Raw genomic sequence first — 25,387 nt, 5'->3', positions numbered from 1 at the left:
GGTTTCCCATTTTCACACCAGGCAAATGCTGGGGCTGTACATCAATTAAGGCCATGGCCACTTCCTTCCCAGTCCTAGCCCTTTCCTATCTCATATTCGCCATAAGACCTATCTGTGTCGGTGCGACGTAAAGCAAATACAAAAAAATTTATGACTTGCTTGGATATTCTGAAGAGATACTGCAAGCTGGTGAAGCTGTCATCGGTGGTTAAAAATCTCAAAGTGCCAATTTATCTTGAACAGATATAGCTTTTCTAAATTTCATGTCCCTTGTTTTTATTTTCGGTTCAACCAAATTTAATAAATACTCTAAATCGGTTGGTGATATATGAGTGAAATTCTTAAAATATCCACTTATTTCTTGCGATTTCAAATCCAGAAGCAAATTGGAATTAGCTTTACCTTTGTAAAAGTCACCTTGCCACCAACGACGGGGATGTTTATAGTCCTCGATTAGGTAATGCAGTAGAATATACACAGCACTTATGATGAGTATACTGGTCAACATTGTTACATGTGTCACAGCAAACGCTGTGAAACTACTGGTGTTCGCAATGAGGTTTGATGAACGTACACATTATACAAGGTTGCAGCAACCGTTGCGTTGCATGTTGCAGCCTCGTAGCGAGTACCCGCCTTTATATGAAATCTTGCCTTATAAAAAGGTGCTGGAAGTGGTGTACCTCCTGGGTTATACATGCATTGTATCTGGTAACCACATTCTGACAAATACGAGTGAGTTTTGCCACTGTAATATTTCTGACATTCGTAATGTCTTCTTTCAGTTTCTCCAATGTGTGAGGATTTGTTCAATATACTTTTGCCTTCAGAATACTCCACAAGTAGAAATCACACACTGTTAGGCCTGGAGAACAAGGGGGGAATAGACCAGCACTGGTTACAGTCTGTAAACACTTCCAAAATTGAAAGAAGGGAACCTTCTGCTGTATGGACAGGAGCTGAATCTTGCTCAAACCACTCATGCAAATTTTCTTCTTCCGTTAAGTCACGGAAGAACGGCATCAAAATGTCATCCTGGTACCTCCTTGCATTTACTATAGTCTCGAAAAAAAAAAAAATTACGCCCAATTATTCGCCTTGCACTAAGCATACCAAACACCAATCTTCCTATCATAATGAGGGATGTCATAAACACCCTTAGGATTTTCTGCACACGAACAGTGAGAGTTATGACTGTTCACACGACCATAGCACAGAGTACAAACACCATGAATTCAGTGTAGATTCATATGAAAGACCCTGTAAAAATAATCACGAGAAATAAATTCTATATTGAAGTACTGAGGAAAGTAGAAGGAACAAAAAAAGAGAAGGGAATCCTTCCAGGGCATAAAAAGTCTATTTATAAGAGACAAATATCACTGAAATGCAAAGAACCTATTCTCTCATGCTGGTAAGTTTTGGTTATGGATGAGTAACTAAAGAAAAAAGCAGAATGCATATGTCTATGATAAGTTTCTTACAGGTACTATTAATTGTAATGATGCAGTAAGCAGGGAAAGAAGGGAACAATTCAGAGAATTAGTGAAAAAGGAATTCATCAGGGACAGAAAAGTATTACAGTATACTAACAGACACAAGAGGGGGAAATTTGTACTGGTAACAGTTCTGACAAAACTAGACCATAACAAAAATGAGGTCTGTCACTCTGAATTTGGCAAGTTAATTAAACTACTGTATACAGAGATGCGAACTATTATGATTTGATCGTAATAATTACGAATTACCCATCATAATTAAGCCTTTATGAATGACACACCAGAAATTAAGATTTTTTAAAATGTAAGTGTATGAAGTGTTCAAAAGGATACACAAGCAATGCCATCACAGTTTGAAATCTCAGAATATTCTTTTCGGATTTCTCAGTAATCATTTATACCCCTGCCCTTTCCACTCCGTCTTTTAAGAATATTTTGAGTTTTCACATACCGAACGCAGTGTGCGCTTCCGGTACCGGAAAAATAGCCACCTGTGAAGTGGTATATCTTGCAGAATTATTGTCTTTGTGTGTCACATGATCAGACTCCCATGCAAGTATGCGAGTTCTTTTGTCTTTGTTTTGTGGTGACAAACATAGTTTCATTGTGAATACTGTGTGTGTGACTGTTGAAGTATTTATTGCAATTTTGGTTGCTAAATTTACATATATTGATGGCTCTTCTAGGATACATGCTAATCGTGTGTTACGAAATGCAAAAGGCTTGAAATAATGAAACTTTATTTTGCAGGAAAATACACGTGGTGACGTTGCCGTGACTAGTGACGCTAGTAAGACACCAAAAAATTCAAAACTTTAGCGAGGATTACTTGAAAGAATGGCCCTGTTTACTGCATTCCTCAAAATCTCCTTCACACGTGTTTTGTAGTGTGTGAAGCCATGATTTTTCAGTTGCGCGTGGTGGACGAGACGACTGTCGTAAACGTGTGGCTAGCAAAATTCTTACGATACAGTTAAGCTGAGGGAAACAAACAAGAATGTAACCATTTTTGCTAAATCTTCGGAAGATGAAAGCTCAGTAACAAACACGTAGTTGTTGTTTACGACCTTTCTTGTTGAACACAACTTGCCTTTAGCCTGCAGTGACCATGAAGGACGTTTGTTCAAGAAAATGTTTCTCCAATTCGAAAATAGCTTTGAAGTGCGGTTGTGCGAGAACAAAAATGGGAGTGCTGGTTAAAACATTGGCTTCTACAGTTGAGGGAAAGGTAACAGAGTTAATGAAGTCCCAGCCCTTTGCCCTAGCAACAAACAGCAGTAACGATATTAATGACAAAAAGCTCTACCCATTAGTTTTGACTCTTTTCGATGAGGAATCTACGCAAATTTCAATGATAATTCTTACAATTCGGGAATCCAACGACAATACAGGCAAAGGAAAATTCAAAGTTTTGGATGATGAACTGAAGAAGAGGGGGATTCCATGGGATAACTGCGTAGGTTTTGCATATGATAACGCAAGTACTGTACTATGACTGGTCTTTCCAAAGGTGTGAGCTGCTTTCTTAGTAAAGAAAATCCTAATATTCATATGCAAGGCTGTGCTTGTCATCTTGTGCACTTTGGTGCTCAATAGGGGTCGAGTGCTCTTGTAAATGTTAATACCAAACAGTTTTTAATAGATATTTTTTACTATTTGCTGAAGAGTTTTAAGAGGCAAAATGTTTTAAAGGTATGCCAAGAAGTCTGGTGAAAAGCCTCACAAAATTTTGAAGTATGTTTCTACCAGGCGGTTATCTCTTCCACGGTGTGTATCAAGGGTCTTAGAACAGTGTAACCCTTTAAAAATGCTCTTCTGTGAATCAGATTCTGATAAGGCCAACTCAATTTCTGAAAGTTAAGGAACAATTTGAAAATCCATCTACTAAGCTTTACCTTTTGTTTCCCTGGCAACAAATAGCAGTAACGATATTAATGAGAAAAAGCTCTACCCATTAGTTGTGACTCTTCTCGATGGGGAATCTACGTAAATTTCAATGATAATTCTTACAATTCGGGAATCCAACGATAATACAGGCAAAGGAATATTCACAGTTTTCCATCTCCTTAAATATATTCCTCCAACAAGAGACACCACTTATTCATAAACTTCATTCAAAGCAAAATGAATTTTTCAGTGTCTTTATTGTTCGCTTCATGAGTAAATCCTCCGTTCCAGAGTCCGATAGTAATTTACTTGCTGTGAAATTTAGTTCTGCTAAATTACAGAAAATTGACAGCGAGTTGGTCATTGGGGTAAACACAAGGGCTTATGTAAGCGTAGTTTATCTAGATGAAACTACATTGAAAAAGTTTTATTCTGACGTCAGACTGGTCTAAACTAAAACATGCGAGTACATTGTCAACAAATGGCCAATTAGGGATAAGTTTCACGAGCATGCTGAAGCTGATTTTTTCCAGAGGAAATCCAAGAGTTTTTATCAATAGAATTTATGATTGACCAGTTTCCTAAAATTCTGTCATCAGGAGAAATTAATTCTTTGCAAACAGAGTTTAGTCATTTCCAATTTGAGGGATTCCCTTTTGACATGGATGAAAGGACCAACAGACTTATTCGAAATATCGAAGATCACTGATGCTTCAGGTATCAGGAAGTACCCTTCATTAAATAAGCTAATGATGGCTATTCAAGTACCCCATAGCAATGCTCCAGTGGAAAGAGTTTTTAGTTTGGTGAGGAAAAACAAGACTGAATTCCGTGCTAATATGAACTCCAAACTGTTAAGTGCTCTGTTAGTGCAGAGGATGAACATGATATCAAAAGAAAAAGCATGACACCAGCGTATGTTTACCAAACAGAAACTGCAAGCTGCTAAGAAGGCAACTACAGTACTCATCAAAAGAAATGATCCTTCAACCTCCACTCATATGTACTGCAGACCACCTGTTACTCTGGCAGGTAAGAACCACACACTGTTTATATGCCAGTCTTTGAATATGTTACATCTGGTTGAAATGTATGTTGTTCATTGATTTTGCAATGATGTGTAAGTTAGCGAGATCTCGAAAAAATATTCTACGGCACCCCCTAACGGTTGCATTGCCAACTGCCTTTCTTGAAAGTTGGCATCTCTGTGTATACCGTGAATGTTTCACCTCATGTCGAGGATCAAACCTTTTTTCTAACTAGTAAATACCAACAAACTCCCTAATATCAAAGAAATGAAGATGATGCAAGTGAAATCTTATATAACACAATTATTTTTTATTTGGTTGTGTGTGCAAATTATTAGATCAAAACAAAAAAATGTTGATCAATGTTTAAAGGGGCCTAACACCTAGGTCATCGGCCCCTAATGGAACGAGATAAGTGAAAATCTAATGACATTTCAAATTTCAAAATTCATCCACTGACCAGAATTCAAAACATGATGAATGAGTATGAATTTTAAATGATTAGCAGATCCGACTCACAGTATTGAAAGTTAAAATAATTCTAAAATCCATCCACTGACTAGAATTCAAAAGGATGATGAACATTTATGAACTTAAAACAGTTCATCAGTGGATCTGACCCGCAATGCCCACCTTCCCATAAAATAACTTGCAAAGATGGTATAAACTGAAAAAAGGATTGCTTCCAAAGCAAAATCCTACATCGATGATGCTTGGTGTCCAAAATCCAGGTCACCGGCCCCTCGTGATGGTACTAATTGCTGGTAAAGCGGAACCATGGAGTTCGTAATGTATTAATCACAAGTAATGCAGACTCACGGTGTTCCTCACATAGTGGTACTAATCACAGGCAACACAAACCCGTAGTGTTCTTCATGTAGTGGTACCAATCAAGAGTACTGTAAACCCATAGTGATCCACCCCCGATAATACTAATCACAGTCCCATGGTGTTCATTCATTCATTCATTCCTCACATAGTGGTACTAATCACAAGTACAGTTAACCCATGGTGTTCCTCGCAAGACGATACTAATCACAGGTAATCTAATGGTTCAAAATCCCTTGATCGCCCCTTTTAGTCAACACACGATAGGCAGGGAATACCGTGGATGTATTCTTCGAGCCCCCCGCCCACAGAGTCATGTGAAAACCTAAACATACTCCCGATCTTGCTTGATGAGAATATACCGTATTCACCCAAATAATCCCTGCCGTCGAATAATGCGCGCACCCTCATTTTAGAAAGGCCCATTTTGAAAAAAATGAAATGAACTAAAATTCCTTTCATCGGAAGAGTAACTTAGGCATAAACAAATATTTCGTATCACTCCGCGAGGTCCACGTGGTCTTTACGCAAATATCACTGTTATGAAATATATTTTCCATGAAAATGAGCAAGTAGGTCTACTTACGTGACAGGTATTTCATTAATCTGAACTTGCAATAGGCTCGATTCCCTGTAGATGGGAAGATTCATTATCTCTTTCATCACTAGAATCCTCTCCTAAATTACTTACAAGTTCGTCACACTCCAAGTCTAATGCCTGTAGGCAGCTGGAATATCTAATTGAAAGATAAAATGACAGCGACGAGTAATATGATCAAGATTATGCAATTAATAAACGTCCTAGATGGATACAAGAACGTGCGACATATTTCCAGGACTACGACGACTCTAATTTTCAGACACATTTTAGGTTATCCAAAGCTCCCGAACATAACCTGGAATTCCCAACACAGAGGTAGGCCTAAAATGAATTCTCAATTACAGCTAATATCTTGTACGGTATACGACTGGGTGACTTAATGAAGAATGAAGGAATACTGACTTATTTTTTTTAGTGACGTACAATGTGTACTTTATAATTGGTTTCTCTTATTCCCTTTGTTAATGCTTTCTGCCACCAAGTTCAATAACAATTCACTCTCTTGGAAAGCCATATTAGGCTTCTTTCTCCATTTCTGCTCAATAGCGAACATAATTTATGCAAATTATTTGCAAACCCCGAATGGAATCAAAAACTTGTTTATAATTCGAGTGGCGGCAGCATGTAGTCATTTGTTTTCTGTACGTCAGTATGAAAAAATGCAGTTCAATCTGAGATTGAAACGAAAACTTAGTTTTGGTAAACTGAGATGATAAATTCTGTGCTGAATACGGAAGTGAGCGTTATCCGAAGTAATGACATATCCGAGTTTTGAAAATCTAAGATAACAGCAAAAGTTACGACGTTGGTGAATACAGGCCTAAAACATTTCTCACACGTGGTCTCTTTTTACTGGACAGTAACACGACCGATGGTGGATAATTCTTTTCGTGCAATGTAAACTCTTGAAATAGACACACCGGCAATATTTGATGTTAGTTTTGCGATACAGTAAAACCTCGTTAATTCAAAGTCTTTGTAATACAGAAATTGGACTTCCAATTATGTGATTTCGAATTAACAGCCATCTTGTAATTCAGATATGCCAACCCTCACCAGTTTTTGCGGATTCTGCTTTTCCGCGTACTGCCTGCTACATGATATTGTGGCTTTCCTTAAAACGCTGAATGCAAAGAATTACGATTTCACTCCATTTTCAACTGTGAAACACACCGAAGTGAGTGAAAGTGCGGAAAGCTACCGCTGTATGTTCCAGAAGACGCGTTCTATCGTGACGTGGAGACATTTTTAATTTAAATTACTCTGTAAAATATGGTACTATTTTAAAAAAAAATGTAAAGTCAGTTTAGAATTAAAAGTCTGAATTGCTTTCTGTTTAAATATGACATACGGGGACAGTTTTCTTCCATCTACAGTTGCACAAAGCATAACTGTACACTCAGCATCGAAAACTAGGTGAGCCAGGAGCGTGTTGGCAACCTTGACGCAAATAAAACCCGCACCCCAATTTCGTGCCTTGAATTTTTTAAAAAATATGCGGGGATTATTTGCGTAAATACGGTAATTTCAACTGATAGGAGGATACTAGACAGCTCCCAAACAGCAGATTACAATCCTCCACTAGTGGTATAAGCTTCTACAAGTAATTGGTTTAGCTAGTTAGATTCAGCAAGCTGTTCGTACATATTTTACCAATAGCTATGTATCAGCACGCTGATTTGGAGAGATTGCTTTGAACAAGATCTCTTATAATAAAAGACGTCTGTCACTGGATAGGTCTTTCACGTCCAGTGAGTTTTAAGATATCAACAGGAAAGACTGAAGTGTCAGTGTCCGCGAAACAATCTTCATTAGCTTTTTTAAGTGCACTATTACATTTTGCAAAGGCTGTGTCTCATGGTTGTGCTGCACCAGCTGTTGTTGCACCAGCAGAGCGCTCACAGGTTTTGTGCACTTTTGACTTAGAAGGAAAGCTGTGTGGAGGCTAGCAAACTGAATGCTGAAAGGTATACAGTCCATAATGAAGATGTATTTATGTATATAGAGTGAAACCTGAAGTCTGTTCCTCATTAACACATTTTCCCACTTAGCACGTCATAAAATCAAAGTCCTGATTCTCTTCGTATTGAATCAATATAAAATATACCTCGCTTCACAGCATCACAAATTTTCACTATTACCGCTTAGTATGATTACATTTTTCCTAGCCCTGAAAATGGACTATCAACCCTTGTGAAAGAAACATGATTTCCAACTTGGGTAAGAGCTGTCGCCACAGCTGCATGATTATGGGAAAAGGCCTTGAATTCCTGAACTAAACAGGACAAGTTGCAGCTGCATGGAGCAAGCCGTTAGCCTCAGGAATTTTCAGTTTTGCTTGCCGGTTAGCGACGAGATTGCTGAATAACAAAGCAAGCCCATTTGCGCTTGTATTTTGCTTTCCATTCAGAAGTTAGAAATGTATTTTGTGTCAAGTGGTGCAGTAAAATGTAAATTCGTGTCCTCGTCCTGAGGGGGCACAGCACTTTCCACGCACACCCCCAATGGAGGTGAGCTGCATGTACCATTTTGACCACATACCAGCCCTCCTGCCATTGTTAAATTTCTGGCAGTACCAGGAATCAAACCCGGGCCTCCAAGGACGACAGCTAATAGTGCTGACCGTTACGCTACAAAGGCAGACAGTGAAGAGTAGCTAAAACTCGATTAAGAACATATAAACATACCTATCGCATCACAAATTTTTACTGGCCCCCGTGCACGTTTTCATATTTGTTGTCTGGCGTTTTTCACACCTTTCAGTGCACTTATTTTATATGCCCCAGCAGAAAAGGTTTTCATGTTTGTTCTGTCATGTTTTTCACACCTGTTAATACCTTCCTCTCAACTTTAGAAATAGTAGATATTGTTTTCAATGTACCCGTGGATACACGACCTAAGATGCCCTCATGTCGGAAAAAATGTATCTAGTGTTTCCAGATCCCTGTTAGATAGTTTTTATTCATATATTCAATCGTACGTTTTCACACCTAACATGTTCTTTTTTTGTTGTCCTCTGCAGAAACGTCTTAAAGTTTTACTGTATATAGGCACCCATGCTGAATAAAGAAATTGACATAATAAGAGAAACTATCATTTATAAGAGAGAGATTTTAAACTCATATATAGTATAAACCTGATTTGGCGCGAACTCTATTTAGTGCAAACCCGCACTTAACGGAAGAAATTTCAATTATTCCATAAGAGCAATGCAATTTTATATTCAACTTAACGTTATTCACAATAGGGCAAAACCCGTATTTAGCATTAAGGAAATGATGAAATGCTCAAATATTTGTTTCTATTCGTTTTGGTTATGGGATATTAAGAACCTATGAAAAAGATTTCATAAGCTGGCTAAGGATAATTCAAGGCAGAAGAGGAATTTAAAGCGCGGGCACTTAGGACTTAGATGACCAACTCGGATGTAATTCCGACCACGGCCGCTGTAGTACAGTAGAAGAGAACCTCCATTTTAAGGACAATGTTCCTATATTAATCTGTGCAATATCCTTCGTTTACAATGAGGCCTCTTTCACCGATTCATCCATTATTACGGCAAATTTGAGCAGTACTTTTTATCAGTTATCAATGTTCACACACACTACATCTACTCCAGCATTTGTATTAAATGCGATCGATCATCTTATCAAATAGATTCCTCGCTACGCACGAGCGTCATGAGCGAGCCAAGTCTTGGCTCTCCTCAAAACTCGACTGATGCAAACAAACATCGGGACAATGTTTTCACAATAAGCACAATGACAGCAGTTGTTAGCTCCTTAGAATTAAAGGCTGAAGTAAACGATTGCTTAATTTTAATACTACGTACTGAAATAAAATAAGAATGTGATGCTGCTTCTCAAGGGACAGTGGTGCGCATAACTAATTTCAGAGGTTAGGTTATGTACTTTCGCGCCTTGTTAAATTTCAGAAAGGTTGTTCTCATGTAAATTTATAGTGAAAAGGTTATCACTCTACAGGGAGCTTGAAATATGCTTTCATAATATATGCGTGGTAAACCTAGGTTAGGCGACGCCGCTTGAAGTAGGAAGCCACAAGCCTCTAGAGTGATGCTATTACAATTTTTAAGAATGGAAATGAATATGCGTGTTCAGACTGTTGGAATTAGAAAATACGTGCTAATTAGTACAGTAAGCTGCTGTTTGGAAAACATCCACAAAAATGTTTAAACGAACAGACTGCTGTTTCATAATGATTTTAATGTGTTTTTGTGAGAGTTTGGTATCTTTCCAGACTTTTATATAAAATCACGTATAACAATATAAGAACAACCTTAAACCGAAGAAGTTTTGCATTCACCAACAAAAATCTGTCAAAAGGAAGGTGTAACCATAGGTTCACCATTATCAGGAATAATAGCGAACATATTCCTGAATAACATTCAAAACAATTTTTTAACTAAGAGAGGGACAAAGTTTTCATAGGTGTGCAACTACACCAACTGGCAAAATTAATGGATCAGTTACTAGCCCCAATATATTAATAAGAGCAATCTGCAAATAAAACTTGAACCACTCTGCATGTCAGTCAACCCCATTGAATATATGCAAGTGACTGCAGATCTTACTTTGCTAGAAGAGGCCTGCAAGAAAGACTGTTCACCATATGATCTAAAACAGCTGGCCCTCTGTACAATAGAAGAAAGATATCCATCTAATCAAGGGCTAAAATTATATACAGATGGCTCACAGGACAAGGAAAACAGAAGTGGGGCAGGAATTCATTCTTCTTTCTTCTCACTCCACTTCCCATTAGAACAAAAGAAAACAAATTTCAATGCAAAGATAAAAGCAATTTCCCATGCACTACAACAGTTATTAGGCATAAACAATGATTACCAAAAAGGTGTTATCCTTACAGATTCAAAAGCAGCCATCCAAGCCATCTTGTCAAATAAGTTTCAAAACAAAGAACTGAAAGAAATTCTATGTATGATAAAAACCATCCAAATACTGCACAAACAGATCTCATTTCAGAGGATTCCTTCTCATGTTGGTATAACAGGTAATGAAGAGGTAGACAGAGTAGCCAAAAAATGTACCACACTACAACAACCTGCCAGTCAGACTGATTTTATGTCAGCAAAAAGGATTCCAAAAAATACTATTAAAAACAGGCACGAAGAAATGGTGAAGAAAACAGCAGAAACCAAATTATGGTAGGATACTGATGCTAAAGGGACCAGTATAAAATAAAACCAAGAAGAGAAGCTGTAGCCTTCTTCAGACTTAACACCGGCCATGACTGTCTTGCTGCTCATCTGAAACTAATCAACACCCCAAGATCCAAAAAATGCACACTTTGCCATGAGCCTGGAAGCAAAATGGATAAGGATCACCTGCTACATTGCAACAAACATGATGTGACAGCCAGAAATTCAGGAAATCTCACTCAACTATACTGGAACGCAAGAAAGCTGATGGATTGGAATCCGGGCTAGCCATAAGATAAAACAACAACAACAGCAGCAGCAGCAGCAGCATGTTTAATTATGAAACACTTGTTTTAACATTGATTATTTTCATTAATATTCAACATTAACTTTGCCGGTCATTGTAAAAGAAGCTATGAAGTTGGTTACAAATAGAGGATTTAGGGAAACAGTTAATTTGCAGAGGCTTGCAGACTGAATGCTGCAAGGCATAACAAGTGTTTAATGAAGATGCCTAGAAACCACACTTCCTTATGTATGTACCTTCAAAAATTATTTAGTTGGGGTCAGTTAATAGTATAGGTCTGTTATCTGATGATGGTGCAAAGGAACAAATTTGTTAGGGCATGCCCAAGCATTTATTCATGTGATTTAATATTTTTTTTCAAAGAACAATATGAGCCAAAGCTAGTTATAGTGCAATACAGGTCTCTTGCTTAGATAGCACAGATTAACACAATAACAGTAATCTTCAGCACAAACCGTACAAAGTTGTTTTACAGTACAGTGTGTAGGGTAGATATCTCCTTGTTTTACTGCTGTCACTGTGAATATATTATGGTACAAATTATGTTAATACAGGCAAAGATCTCTGGAGCTGTACCAAATGAATGGAGAGTTGCTATAGTAACCCCTGTGTATAAAAGGAAAGGGTGATAGACATGAAGCTGAAAATTACACACCAATTAGTTTGACATGCATTGCATGTAAGCTTTGGGAAGGCATTCTTTCTGATTACATTAGACATGTTTCCGAAATTAATAACTGGTTCGACAGAAGGCAGTTCCAGTTTAGGAAAGTTTATTCCACTGAAGCTCAACTTGTACTATTCCAGCAAGATATAGCAGATATCTTGGATTCAGGAGGTCAAATAAACTGTATCGCGATTAACCTGTCTCTAGCATCAGATAGGGTGAATCGTGGGAGACTACTGGCAAAAATGAGTGCAACTGGACATGACAAGAGTGACTGAATGGGTTGCTATATTTCTAGAAAATAGATCTCAGAGAAATTTTTTTTCGCTAGTTGCTCTACATCGCACAGACACAGATAGGGCTTATGGCGACGATGGGATAGGGAAGGGCTAGGAGTGGGAAGGAAGCGACAGTGGCCGTAATTAAGGTACAGCCCCAGCATTTGCCTGGCGTGAAAACGGGAAACCACGGAAAAACATCTTCAGGGCTGCCGACAGTGGGGTTTGAACCCACTATCTCCCGGATGCAAGCTCACAGCCGCACGCCCCTAACTGCATGGCCAACTCAACCGGTGATCTCAGAGAATTAGGGTAGCCAAAGCTTTATCTGACCCTGTAATAATCAAGAGGGGACTTCCCCAAGGCAGTATTATTGGACCTTTATGTTTTCTTATAGGACCTTTATGTTTTTTTTTTTATATATATATATCAACTAGCGCTTTGCCCGCAGCTTCGCTCGCGTCATAGTTGAGTAATGTCCCATTTTATTATTTTATTTTCCATTTTCTTATGAAGGGCACCGAACCAACCTTATGCGTTCGACTTTCGTAAGAAATGTAAGACATGAACGTAAATAGTGTGTTTTCCTGTCCCGGCTTCGGCCGGAATTGAAAAGTTTCATGTGTATTCCGAGTTCGCTGTTAAATGAAATTCTCCTGGAGAACACCCTATAATAACAGTAGTTCTATTATTTTTCTTAACCCCGCCACACGTAATCTAGTGCCATTGCACAAATTAGGTGGTTTGAGGTTACGTAACAACATTACAGGTGCTCCTACTTTCAAACGAAGTTTGTGAGATGGGAATCCTGGAGGATTAAGAGTATTTAGGAATTCTACTGGATAATTGACAGCATCGTCCGTTTGTAATACCGTGTCGACAGATTTATACTCTACTTCTTCTGCATCAAAATATGTAAGCAATGCTTCATTTAATATTTCATTACCCGTCTCATTAAAGTAAATCTGCAAAAATCCAGAATCTTGATGAGCATTTGGCAACAGACTGCCTATGGAATGCTAAATTTGACCTTATACTTTGAAAGTTGGCATAAAGCCTTGCTTAGCACCAAAAGACGTAATTTGAAAATAGCTGCTATATTTTCTAATTCGATCAAAAAAATTACCATGATCTGGATGGGCACCCATTAGTAACTGCACAATGGCTCAGGTGGGGATTAGAGTGGTGGCAGCTGAACCTTGCCAGAATCGCAACACATGCCTAGTCTTTCATCTTTCAACTTGAGAGCATTGCAGAATTTATGGATCATTGTACCAGTGGTTATCAAGCTGTTATCTTCCTAATTAATTTCAGGATCGTAAGACATCCCGGAATGAAACTTAATTTTACATGGACGTAATCGTCTTTCTTTCGGACCCCAGGGTGATGTTGCTCATATCGCGTTTGAATTGTCTCGCGGCAGAGCTGTGAATCAAACCCGGGCCTCCGGGGGTGGCAGCTAATCACACTAACCACTACACCACAGAGGGGGACATGGAAACAACTTACGAAACAATAGCTTCACGAACTTCTTCATGCCATAACTGAGTAGAATATAAAATGTAAGAACGAGATCTAAATAGACACTCACCATCACCTATAATAGAAACAATGTTATGTGGCAACACTTCACCATTAATGTTTAGATAAGCTACTGCCATTATGCTGTGTGCGTGAAAAAGACGTTATCCCGCTGCAGTCTGTTATTAAGCTGTCTCCTTGAAATATCACACACCAGTACGTTGTATCTTCTGATATGAAATGTTGGTACTCTTCTGAGGAGAAATACAGTAGAACCTCGATAATTCGAAATCGGTTAATTCAAAACCCCGCCTAATTCGAAGAAGCTGTCGTTCCCGGAAACATGAGATACAGTTTTGCATGTTATTTAAATTATTTAATTCGAAATATGGATAATTCATCATTCTAAGTACAATGTCGGCCCCATTACTGAAATTCAGACTTTTAATTCGAAACAATAGCATGTTACATAGTAATTTCAACTCAAAATTTATCCGCGTCATAATAGAACGCGTGTTCCGGAACGTGGAGGCCTAGCTTTACGCACTTACACTCACTTCGGTGCGTCTACATTGCGCTTCATGATTGCTAAGTTGAATGAGGGTGTTTAGGGGTTGTAGTAAGGATGTAAAGGAGAGTGCATATAAGTCTCTGGTAAGACCCCAACTAGAGTATGGTTCCAGTGTATGGGACCCTCACCAGGATTACCTGATCCAAGAACTGGAAAAAATCCAAAGAAAAGCAGCTCGATTTGTTCTGGGTGATTTTCGACAAAAGAGTAGCGTTACAAAAATGTTACAATGTTTGGGTTGGGAAGAACTGAGAGAAAGAAGAAGAGCTGCTCGACTAAGTGGTATGTTCCGAGCTGTCAGCGGAGAGATGGCGTGGAATGACATTAGTAGACGAATAGGATTGAATGGCGTCTATAAAAGTAGGAAAGATCACAATATGAAGATAAAGTTGGAATTCAAGAGGACAAACTGGGGCAAATATTCATTTATAGGAAGGGGAGTTAGGGATTGGAATAACTTACCAAGGGAGATGTTCAATAAATTTCCAATTTCTTTGAAATCATTTCGGAAAAGGCTAGGAAAGCAACAGATAGGGAATCTGCCACCTGGGCGACTGCCCTAAATGCAGATCAGTATTGATTGATTGATTGATTGATTGATTGAATGAAATCTGAATTATTTTGTATTCAACCCTTTAAGGAACGCTGTAATATCACGCAACAGGAAGGGTGCGGAAAAACAGAATCTGCGAACACAGGCGATGCCGACATTTCACGAAAAAAGCATGGCTCATATAATAAATTCGTAGGCACCGAACATCATTGTCATTGTCGATGAAACTGCATTGCTTTCTTTTAATGCGAGCCCAAACGGTCTTATGGTTTTAAAGGAGAAAGTGCCAGCCGGTGAACCGTACAAGGGTAGGGGGATGGGGGTCATTGTAGTGCGTTGCAATGCACATGGAAGCGAGATACTTTATCCCCTCATCATGGGAAAGTTCAATAATCCACAATTTTTTAAGGGCGTCGGGCACTTTCCATGCCAGTACAAAGCATCTAAAAATGCAAACAGTACAAAAATCCAAAAAATAATGCATTTGCACAGGAAAACAAGCATCATTTATCCTAGTCTTTGAATTGTGTAATTTTTTCTTTTGTTGCACGAGGTTATGTTTTCAGTGATTTATCCAAGTGCATTATTTGAACATTGTAAATGCACCTTGTTGGACATATTTTGGAAATAGTTTTTTCCATGGATTCTGAAAGGTTTAAACTGTGAATCAAGGTGATTGCATGTATTAATGAGTCTTAAAATACTTAGTGACGCGGCAAGTGTTTACAATTATGAAGAGCCGGGCTGAGTGGCTCAGACGGTTAAGGTGCTGGCCTTCTAACCCCAACTTGGCAGGTTCGATCCTGGCTCAGTCCAGTAGAGTTAGGCAGACCGGAACTTTCACTTGTTCCGCAACATTAGGAACTTGAGGCGGAGTGTTTCGGTACGGAGTGCCGAGACACGGGACACAGGACTGTAACTGCGTCCTAGAGAGAACTTCGAGAGGCAACAGGACATGCTCCGCTTCAGCTGGAATGTGCCTGAACCGAACGTGCTGTGCCAAGACCGCACTAGATAGATTAGTTGGCCTTGGCTGTGTCTGCCTGTCGATACCGGCTGTGTGCCGCCCTGTGTTGGAGTGTCAACATTTTTTCATCCAGTTATATCTTTAATTCTAAAGCGATGACCCGTATTTTTCTTGGACTTAAAAGTTTCCTTAAAGTCCAAATTAATTTTTAACATCAATCCCCGAGAAATTGTTGAGGAAAATTTTCGAGATATTGAAGAAAGTAAATTGAAGTTGAGAGGGAAGGAATTCGAAGTGCAGAGAGCATAAGGCGGGGCGCACATTGGGACGCAGGCGAAGCAGCTAAAGCAGTGCAGCGCAGAGCAGATTTTTATAATCCACACAAATCATTGCACCATCGCAAGCTGACAGACAGGACAGGCCGGTTCTGCACGTACTTCCGCCTACCACGCGATGTCTTCGAAACAGAGTTTCCTGCGCACGTGTCACGCAGTTAGTTAAGAAATGGAGGAGAAAATTACCACAGCCATTCAGTCTCACCATGTTTTGTAGGTACTATGTGAATCATGTGGACTGCAATGCAGTATGTACGTATATATGAACGTATGTATGTATGTTCGTGAGTAAATGGCTGAACAGAATTTAATGAAAATCGGTATGTAAATTCGGGGAATAAGGCACTACAGTCTAGGCTATAAATCATTTTATTCACGCTGCGTGACAAGGTAGTTTAGAGAAAGGCCTAAAATGTAATCCACCGAGCAAGTGGCCGTGCGGTTAGGGTCGCGCATCTGTGAGTTTGCATTCGGGAGATAGTGGGCTCGAACCCCACTGTCGGCAGCCCTGAAGATGGTTTTCCGTGGTTTCCTATTTTCACACTAGGCAAATGCTGGGGCTGTACCTTAATTAAGGCCACGCCCGCTACCTTCCCAATCTTCCACCCTTCTTCCGTCGCCGAAAACCTTCGATATGTTAGTGCGACGTTAAACAGCAAACAAAAGAATGTAATCCTCATATATCTATGAAACAATCCATGACCCAAGTTCTCGCAACATATAGAATTTAAGACAAAGATCTAATGCTGATTATGGAGAGCATCATCGCCGTCATCCATCATCACATTCATGTGAAGAGATAAATACGGAAAATCATTTATCATGTCTTGTCAAATATAAATGCAAACGCGTTCACAACAGATTGTCAATGTTGATTGATTTTAGTATCTTGTGTCTTGTGACAACTAGATGAAAATCTAGCAGTACATTTGTAAATACATATTTTTCCCTCTCCCCCACTGTGATCCTATTAATGAATTTACCATGCAAGTTGGTCGTGCGGTTAGGATCGCCTTGCTATGAGCTTGCATTCGGGAGATAGGGGGTTCGAACCCCACTGTCGGCAACCGTGAAGATAGTTTTCCGTGGTTTCCCATTTTCACACCAGGCTAATGCTGGGGGGGGGGGGGCTGTACCTTAATTAAGGCCTAGGTCGCTTCCTTCCCATTCCTAGCCCTTTCCTATTCCATCGTTGCCATAAGACCTATCTGTGTCGGTGCGACGTAAAAAATATAAAAAATAATCATGAATTAAATTCTTTGCTTAGTCCATATGAACGCCGAACATCGGTAACACAGAAATATTGTTCAGTCTTGTAAACTGGCGAAGATGTTTGTTTTTATTGCGATTGTCTTCAGCTGAATAACCGCGTTGCCATCAGCACAAGGGAAATTGTGAAGATGACTAACAAAATGAGAAAAATCGCGAATGCTTGAAGAAAAAGAAAAAAGAGCCTCTTTATACTGGATGCCCCAGTATCACAGAGTCTAAAGAAAACATGTCATTTCTGAAAACCGACGAGACCCTGCGTGGCAATGTGCGCTCACGTCCACTTCGCAATTTCGTAAGCTTCGTGCTGTTCTGCTCTGCTCTTCCCTGCTCTGCGGCCAACTGCTTCTCAATGTGCGCCCAGCATAACAGCAGGAAAGTACAACAATGTATTCATCCAGTTATATTTTTAATTCCAAAGCGACGACCCATATTTTTCTTGGGCTTAAAAAAGTTTCCTTAAAGTCCAAATTAATGTTTAACGTCAATCCCCGAGAAAGTGTTGAGGGAAATTTTCGAGATATTAATTACTCACTAATTACTCACAATACAGGCCAATACATTCAACTGGTGAAAATATTCTTGAGTTGGTTACTTTTAAACACCTGCACTGCCATTGTAACCGTGTTATGTGTATTTGATATTGACCGGAAAAATCTTAACCTAATAGCAGCCTTTAACGTGATTATTGGGCGCGAATTTCAGTGTTCCGACTGTTCGTTCACGTTCCCTGCAGCTTTATGCTGGACCATGGCCATAACTACACACAGGCACACACCACACAGCACGTTCCATACAGGCACACTCCCAGTTCCCACTGGCGCGGAGCATGTAATGTTGCCTCTCGAAGTTCTCTCTACACTGCGATGTTACAGTCCCGCGTCCCGTGCGCCCGCTGCACAGTTCAGCTAGTAGGCGAAGGGCAGTGCATAGTGGCGCTTCTGATGGGACAGCGAGTCAGTGTCTCCGGCTCGCTTGAGAATGTTTCGGAACAATTTACACTTGGTGTTCTGGAACAACGGAACATAACTGTGCACCGGCACCTTGTGCCGAAACAGGGACATAGTGCCCAACCCTACAGTCCAGTGGTATTTGAAGGTGCTCAAATACGACAGCCTCGTGTCGGTAGATTTACTGGCACGTAAAACAACTCCTGCGGGACTAAATTCTGACACCTCGATGTCTCAGAAGACCTTTAAAGTAGTTAGTGGGACGTAAAACAAATAACATTATTATTATCATTAATGAAGAACGAGAGAAGTACCATGACGGGAAATCGTACAAGGATAGAGTCATAAGAAAGTTTGATTTTAAGGGCATCGGGTACTTTCTGTGTAAATACAAGGCATCTAAAATGCATACAGTATAGTAATCCAATAAATAAAGCACTTGCACATGGGAGCCGGCATAGATTTCTGCTCGTCTTTGAATCGTGCTAATTCTTTCTTTCATTGCGTGAGGTTATGTTTGCCAGTGAGATATCCAAGTGCATAATTTGAATACTGTTAATGCAATGGAAATAGTTCTTTTTTCATAGCATTGGAAAGGTATAAACTGTGAATCAAGGTTAACTGCATGCAGTAACGGGCCTTAGAATATTTTGTAACGCGGCGAGGGTTGATTCTTCTGAATTGCGAATTGGCAGTTAATTCGAAATCACGTAATTCGAAGTCCAATTTTTGAGTCCCAACGACTTTGAATTAGCGAGGTTTTACTGTAGTTATTAGCAAGCATTGCCAAGTTTCAATCCCTTATTGCTCAAGAGTTCTATCACACTCAATTTCTGGTCAACAGTATTATGCAAGTTGCCTCTGGTCTCTCCATTGTCAATATGAGTGACATATCTTCGAACCGTAGACAACTTTGCTAATGACGCATGCGCGTGCCGAATTGGTACTGCTTTCGCCTAGCCTGTTTTAATAGTTGTTACGAATGAAACAATTCATTTAAACTGTAAGCGGCTGCATAAATCGCTAACAAAATATAAAACTGTAATAAATCTCCTTGATAAAACAATATTCCTGTGTTAAAAAAAGGCCGCCAACAGGCAGTTTCGAACCTCCATTCTTGCAGTCAGTAGTCCGTTGAATTAACCGTTGCGCTATCAGCGCAGCGTAATGCAACGTCTCATGAATTCACTCACAAACATTCGTATATGTAGGCCTATATAATGTTAATTGTATTTTATTTCCTTTAAGGATTTAGTTTGTATTTTATTTCCTTTAAGGATTTCGTTTATTACCGTCTTAAAATACACAGAAGCAGAGTGAATTGGCGCATGAACTTATACGTTGGAAAGCGCCGTGGCCATTTTTAATTGGCAAAAGCCAACGATTCCTGCGCACAAGGAAGTATTTCATCCGGAAAATCTTGAAAATATATTTTCGTTGAATTTTCAAGAAATGCAAGATTTTTGCTGTACTATTGAGATGATTTGGAAGACTGAATGAATATATATGAACAATATTTTTTTTTAAATGGAGATATTGGACACAAATGTAAAACCACGTATCACCCCTTTTTACCCTTTTAAAATCAGAATTTTGAAAATTTCTCTTAACTTAGTATCTATGATATATGAAAATAAATATATCAATGAATATAAGTACAATTTTTTCACAGAAACAGAGAAATTCAACAAAAAATAAAATCACATTTCACCCCTTCTCACCCGTATAAATAGGAATTTTAAAAATCCTTTCTTAGTGCGCATCTAAGCTACGGTAGGAACACGTCCTCAAATTTTCATGCAGTTACCTCCAGTAGGTTTTGCTGTGCGTTTATCAGTCAGTCAGGACATCTTGCTTTATATAAAGAAGTGGAATCTGAGATAAAGCCTTTTGCAGATGATGATATTCAGTATAGAGTAATAAGCAAGTTTCAAGACTGTGAGCAACTGCAAAATGAGTTCAATATTGTTGCAAGATTGACAGCAGGGAATGGTATGATGATAAAGTTAGGTTGTGAGTTTCACAAATAGGAAAAGTCCTCTCAGTTTTAATTACTGCGTTGATGGGGTGAAAGTTCCTTATGGGGATCACTGTAAGTACCTACATGTTAACCCTCTTGGAGCCAAGAGCCGATCTGGTCGGCCGCTCCCCATCAGCTGGAAGAGGCCAGAGCTCGGCCTCCACTCTACTACTGTAAACTGCCAGGCCGTTTTTCAGTGGAAATACATGTATTTTAAAATCCGCGTATATCTACCAGTGTATAACAAATACCTGCATGAAATTTTCTACATATCGACTACGTAGAATAAGATAACGTTTATTTTTAGGAAGAGAAAATTTTTTTCGCACTTTCTCTCTCAATATCTACTTTGAAAAAATAATTTACGATACAAAAGAATATACGTAATTACGTATAATGTATTTCTAAATACAATTCTATAGAATAACTAATTTGAACGAGAAAAAGAAAAACGTAAAAAATAAAAATTCAAACATATGTCACTAATAAAAACAAGACAATTTTACTCACCGATAAAATTCGCGTGTATGCATCGATGTTTGGCAAATACTGACAACACATTTTCTAAGTGCAGACAACACAGTATTAAAATAATTCTGAATTATTAAATAAGTAAAAAATAGTAGTTGATATTATAGTTTTTGTTTTCAGAAAAAATAGTTTCTCGTTTTCGGTTGTAGTATATATTAGAAAAATAATTTTACAATAAAACAGAATTTACTAAATTAAGATGTGTATTGCACTAAAGCCGTGATTTTCTTTGACCTACTAAGCAACCGCTGCTCAGTTCGGTACCTGCAGTTTACGAGGTGAATCATGGTCAGTGAGACGGATCCTCTCAGTAATTATTCTTGGTTTTCCAGACCGGGGTCGCCCTCTCACCCTCAGATATCTCCTCAATTGCAATCACTTAGGGTTACTTAGGTTGAGTGAACCTCGAACCAACCCTCAGGACCAGGCAAAACTTCGCACTGTTCTAAATACTGCATTAATTTATTGTCATCAATACCTGCTGAAAAATTATCACGTGAACAACATGTCATTTTCCTGTCACAAATCCACTCACTGCAAGGAGCAATCTCTTACTGACCGGTTAGCGGTATTTGTAAACACAGGAAACGACTCTTGTGAAAGGTATAACACCCTCTTAGAACTGCCAAAGGAAGGCCAGGCACACAATAACGTGTAGCCCCTTTACTACAGGTTGTAACAAAAGTATGCACGTCACTATAGGTTGCCTCAAAATTATGTATATCACAGAATTTTAAGCCGGCCGATGTAATCGGCTCTGGCAACTTCCGACTGAATTGTTAACGGCCGACCAGATCGGCTCTGGCAATTTAAAGGGTGGATGTTCACCCTACCGCCTGGCACCAAGAGAGTTAATATAAGGAAAATTCTCCATTTGGGTATTTACACAAATGGGATTGTAAATAAAGTGTACAGATCTCTGCACGTTGTTATGAGGGTGTTTAGGTGTTGTAGTAAAGATGTAAAGGAGGGGGCATATAAGTCTCTGGTAAGACCACACAACTGGAGTATGGCTCCAGTGTATGGGACCCTCACCAGGATTACTTGATTCAAGAACCAGAAAAATCCAATGAAAAGCAGCTCGATTTGTTCTGGGTGATTTCCAACAAAAGAGTAGCAGTACAAAAATGTTGCAAGGTTCGAGCTGGGAAGACTTGGGAGAAAGAAAACAAGCTGCTCGTATGTTAGAAGGAATGAAAATCATAGCAAATCTGTACTGAAAGTAACTTACGATAAATGTAAGAAATGTATTTCTCTTCCACCTATTCAATACAATTCAAAATGTTCAAGTTTACATCTTTTAATGAGGATTTAACTCTAACATTTTGAGATGTATTGAACAGGTGGTAGAGAAATTTCTTACATTTGCCATATGTGGTATGTTTCGAGCTGTCAGTGGAGAGATGGCGTGGAATGACATTAGTAGACGAATAGCCAAGTTGATCGCCAACGTCCGAGGCGGACAGGCACGCTAAGAAGACGAATAAGATTGAATGGTGTCTTTAAAAGTAGGAAAGATCACAATATGAAGATAAAATTGAAATTGAGGAGGACGAATTAGGCAAAAATATTTGTTTATAAGAAGGGGAGTTAGGGATTGGAATAAGTTACCAAGGGAGAAGAAGATAAAGTTGAAATTGAGGAGGACAAATTAGGCAAAAATATTTGTTTATAAGAAGGGGAGTTAGGGATTGGAATAACTTACCAAGGGAGATGTTCAATAAACATCTAATTTCTTTGCAATCATTTAAGAAAAGGCTAGAAAAACAACAGATAGGGAATCTGCCACCTGAGCAATTGTCCTAAATGCAGACCAGTATTGACTGAAAAGGTGTGCTTCTACTGAAACCTCGATAAGGTAAACCCCCTATTTAAAGTTTAAAATATCTGGTCCCTGTAAAAACGTTAAATAGGGGTTCTACTTTTATCATAACAAAATTAATCTTAACCGAATGATCTGGTCATACAGTAATGTTAAAAAAATGAACAAATACTGTACCGTATCTGACTCACCTTAAATTCATTCGGAAAGTAGACCAAGGCAGTACTTTCACTCTGTGTCCCATCATGGACATTTTATGTAGTGTGGGTTGCCGATTGAATATGACCAAATCTCCATCTCTTACATGTCTTTCTACTTTGTATCCACACTGTAAATGAAGATCAGATGACTTAGGATGAAATCTCAAATCTATTCTCTCCCCATTGTCCCGTATAATATATTTAGCTCCAGGATACTGAGAATTTCCTCTTCGCACCAATTCTTGCATCCTAAACAACAAAGGGCACATATCAAACATACAGAAAAATGTATGGTATACTACTTCACAAATGTAGAACTGATAAAAATAAACTAATAATTAAAAATAAAAACCTCAAGCAATGCACAGTAAAGATCAAAGCACTTTGTAGTCAATGTAGTCCACTGTATAGCAATAATTAACAATGAAAAGATCTCTGGTGACAATGAAGTATTCATCCTACCAAATTTATTTGACCTTCAACAATACAGTTGCAGTTCCCTGGTCAAGTCAAGTAAAACACAATGTCAAAACAGACATGCATGCGACCCAAATTATATCAATTCAAAATGCCTCTAATACATTAGCTGAGTCTTTAAGATTATTATCAATTTCCCTTTTCCAGTTTCTATTAGATTTTTATTATCATTATTAATATTATTATTATTATTATCAAACAAATACAGAATACTTACTTGTCAATGTTAAATGGCGTGACAATTTCTGGAAAGGTCATATTCTGAGCTATTGATCTAGGAACACCAACTTGATCAATACGAAGGTTTGGATCTGGCGTAATGACAGTGCGAGCAGAGAAATCAACTCTCTTTCCCATCAAGTTTCCTCGAATGCGACCTTCTTTACCTTTTAAACGAGCTTTTATTGCTTTCAAAGGTTTTCCAGATTTCTGCATGGCTCTAAAATAGACATAATCGATGTAATGGAAAGAAAACAAGTATAAAATACATTTATTAGCTAATACAAAATGTCAGAAAGGAAGAGCATACACAGTAGGTCATCAGTACAACACAATGAAAGGACTTACTAAACACACTGGATTTCACCATCCTTACTTTGTTTGCCCTGTGTTAGTCATCAAGCACCTGTATAAATATATGTACTAGATTTGAGTTAACAAGCAATTTAGATTCCTGGCTGAAAATCCAGTGACTATATAAGTGCCCTGAGGGAAGTACCAAAAACCTGTTCAGATATATAATTTTTTTTTTCTAAGTCAAAACTAAACATCTAAACTAGTTTTGTATTCGAGTAGAGCTGTTGAAATGCGTTGTCTCCTTCCCATTGTTGTGACCACTCTCTGCTTTACGATTTCCAAAGATTCCCTAAACAATACCAGCCGAATGTGATGCTTCCTTTATTCAAGTTCACCACCAATCGCTATCCTTGTACAGTACTTGCTCTAATTATCGCAATGATGGGACGTTAACGCCAAGATCCATAGGGATGTCGTAGCCATCCTTTCATGAGATACATTTGCCTGAAAAACACTTGATTGAGGATTTAGCATTGATGGGACTGAAATTTTTGAGCGGTTGATCTGGGAATTTGTTTCTACGATGAACAGATATTGCAGAATTTTTACAACATGATTTAATGAGGATTTTCGCAGGACCACGTGATTTGAATGAGTAATCTGGGAAAATGTTGTTTCCAGGAATGGATAATCGCGGTTCCACTGTACTTCGTAGTTGTTATATATTATTTTAGTTTATTGTTACAGTATTTTAGTTTAGGGTACACATGTTCGTTTGTATTGTGAAATTGTTAAGTGTCAGTACACTTCCACGACTGAGTGAAAATATAAAAATGGTAAGGGATGTAAACAAAGGAAAAAAACTTGAAATACCTAAAGAATTGTAAATTCCTGTGCCCAACCTTTCAACATTTCTTAAAATTCTTGAGAGCACAGAAACTCAAGAAATGCAGGGTACAAATGCTACAAAACAATTCGCATTCACAGAGCTACACACTCTGATTTGGAAGTGGAATTGATAGAGTGGTTTCAGCATCTTCAAGCGTACAACAACCCCGTCGAAGACGAGGTTTATAAGGCGAATATGAATGAACTGGCGCCAAAAATGGGACTGGAGTTTCAGTGTTAAAATGTGTGGCTTCAGTATTTTAAGGAACGCCACAATATCACGTGCCAGGCAGTTTGTGGAGAAGCAGAATCCGTAAGCACTGGTGATACCAACATTTTGTGAGAATTCATACGCATCAAACAATATTTACAATGCTGACGAAACTGCATTGTTTTTTAATGCTGAGCCCAAAAGGCCTTATAGGGTCACGGTTGCAATGCAGACAGAAGCGAGACTTCCTCCCCTTGTAATAAAGATCAATAAGCCATGATGTTT

The 25,387-nt window shown here is 38.7% G+C and overlaps 1 protein-coding gene across 1 annotated transcript in view; it reads right to left on the bottom strand.

The window, feature by feature from the left end:
- The window catches only part of Polr2A (RNA polymerase II subunit RpII215), a 364,959-nt gene that overhangs the window by 256,057 nt on the left and 83,515 nt on the right, over window positions 1-25,387 (bottom strand). The window contains exons 7-8 of the mRNA XM_067137935.2: window positions 23,705-23,926; window positions 23,002-23,259 (exon numbers count right to left, since the gene is read on the bottom strand). Of these exons, the coding sequence (XP_066994036.1) occupies window positions 23,002-23,259; window positions 23,705-23,926 (480 nt within the window). The remainder of the gene's footprint in view (window positions 1-23,001; window positions 23,260-23,704; window positions 23,927-25,387) is intronic.

Source organism: Anabrus simplex, chromosome 1 (genome assembly GCF_040414725.1).
Source record: "Anabrus simplex isolate iqAnaSimp1 chromosome 1, ASM4041472v1, whole genome shotgun sequence".
Taxonomy (NCBI): domain Eukaryota; kingdom Metazoa; phylum Arthropoda; class Insecta; order Orthoptera; family Tettigoniidae; genus Anabrus; species Anabrus simplex.
Note: the sequence above shows the minus strand (reverse complement) of the source record. Positions and strands in the feature narration are given on the sequence as shown.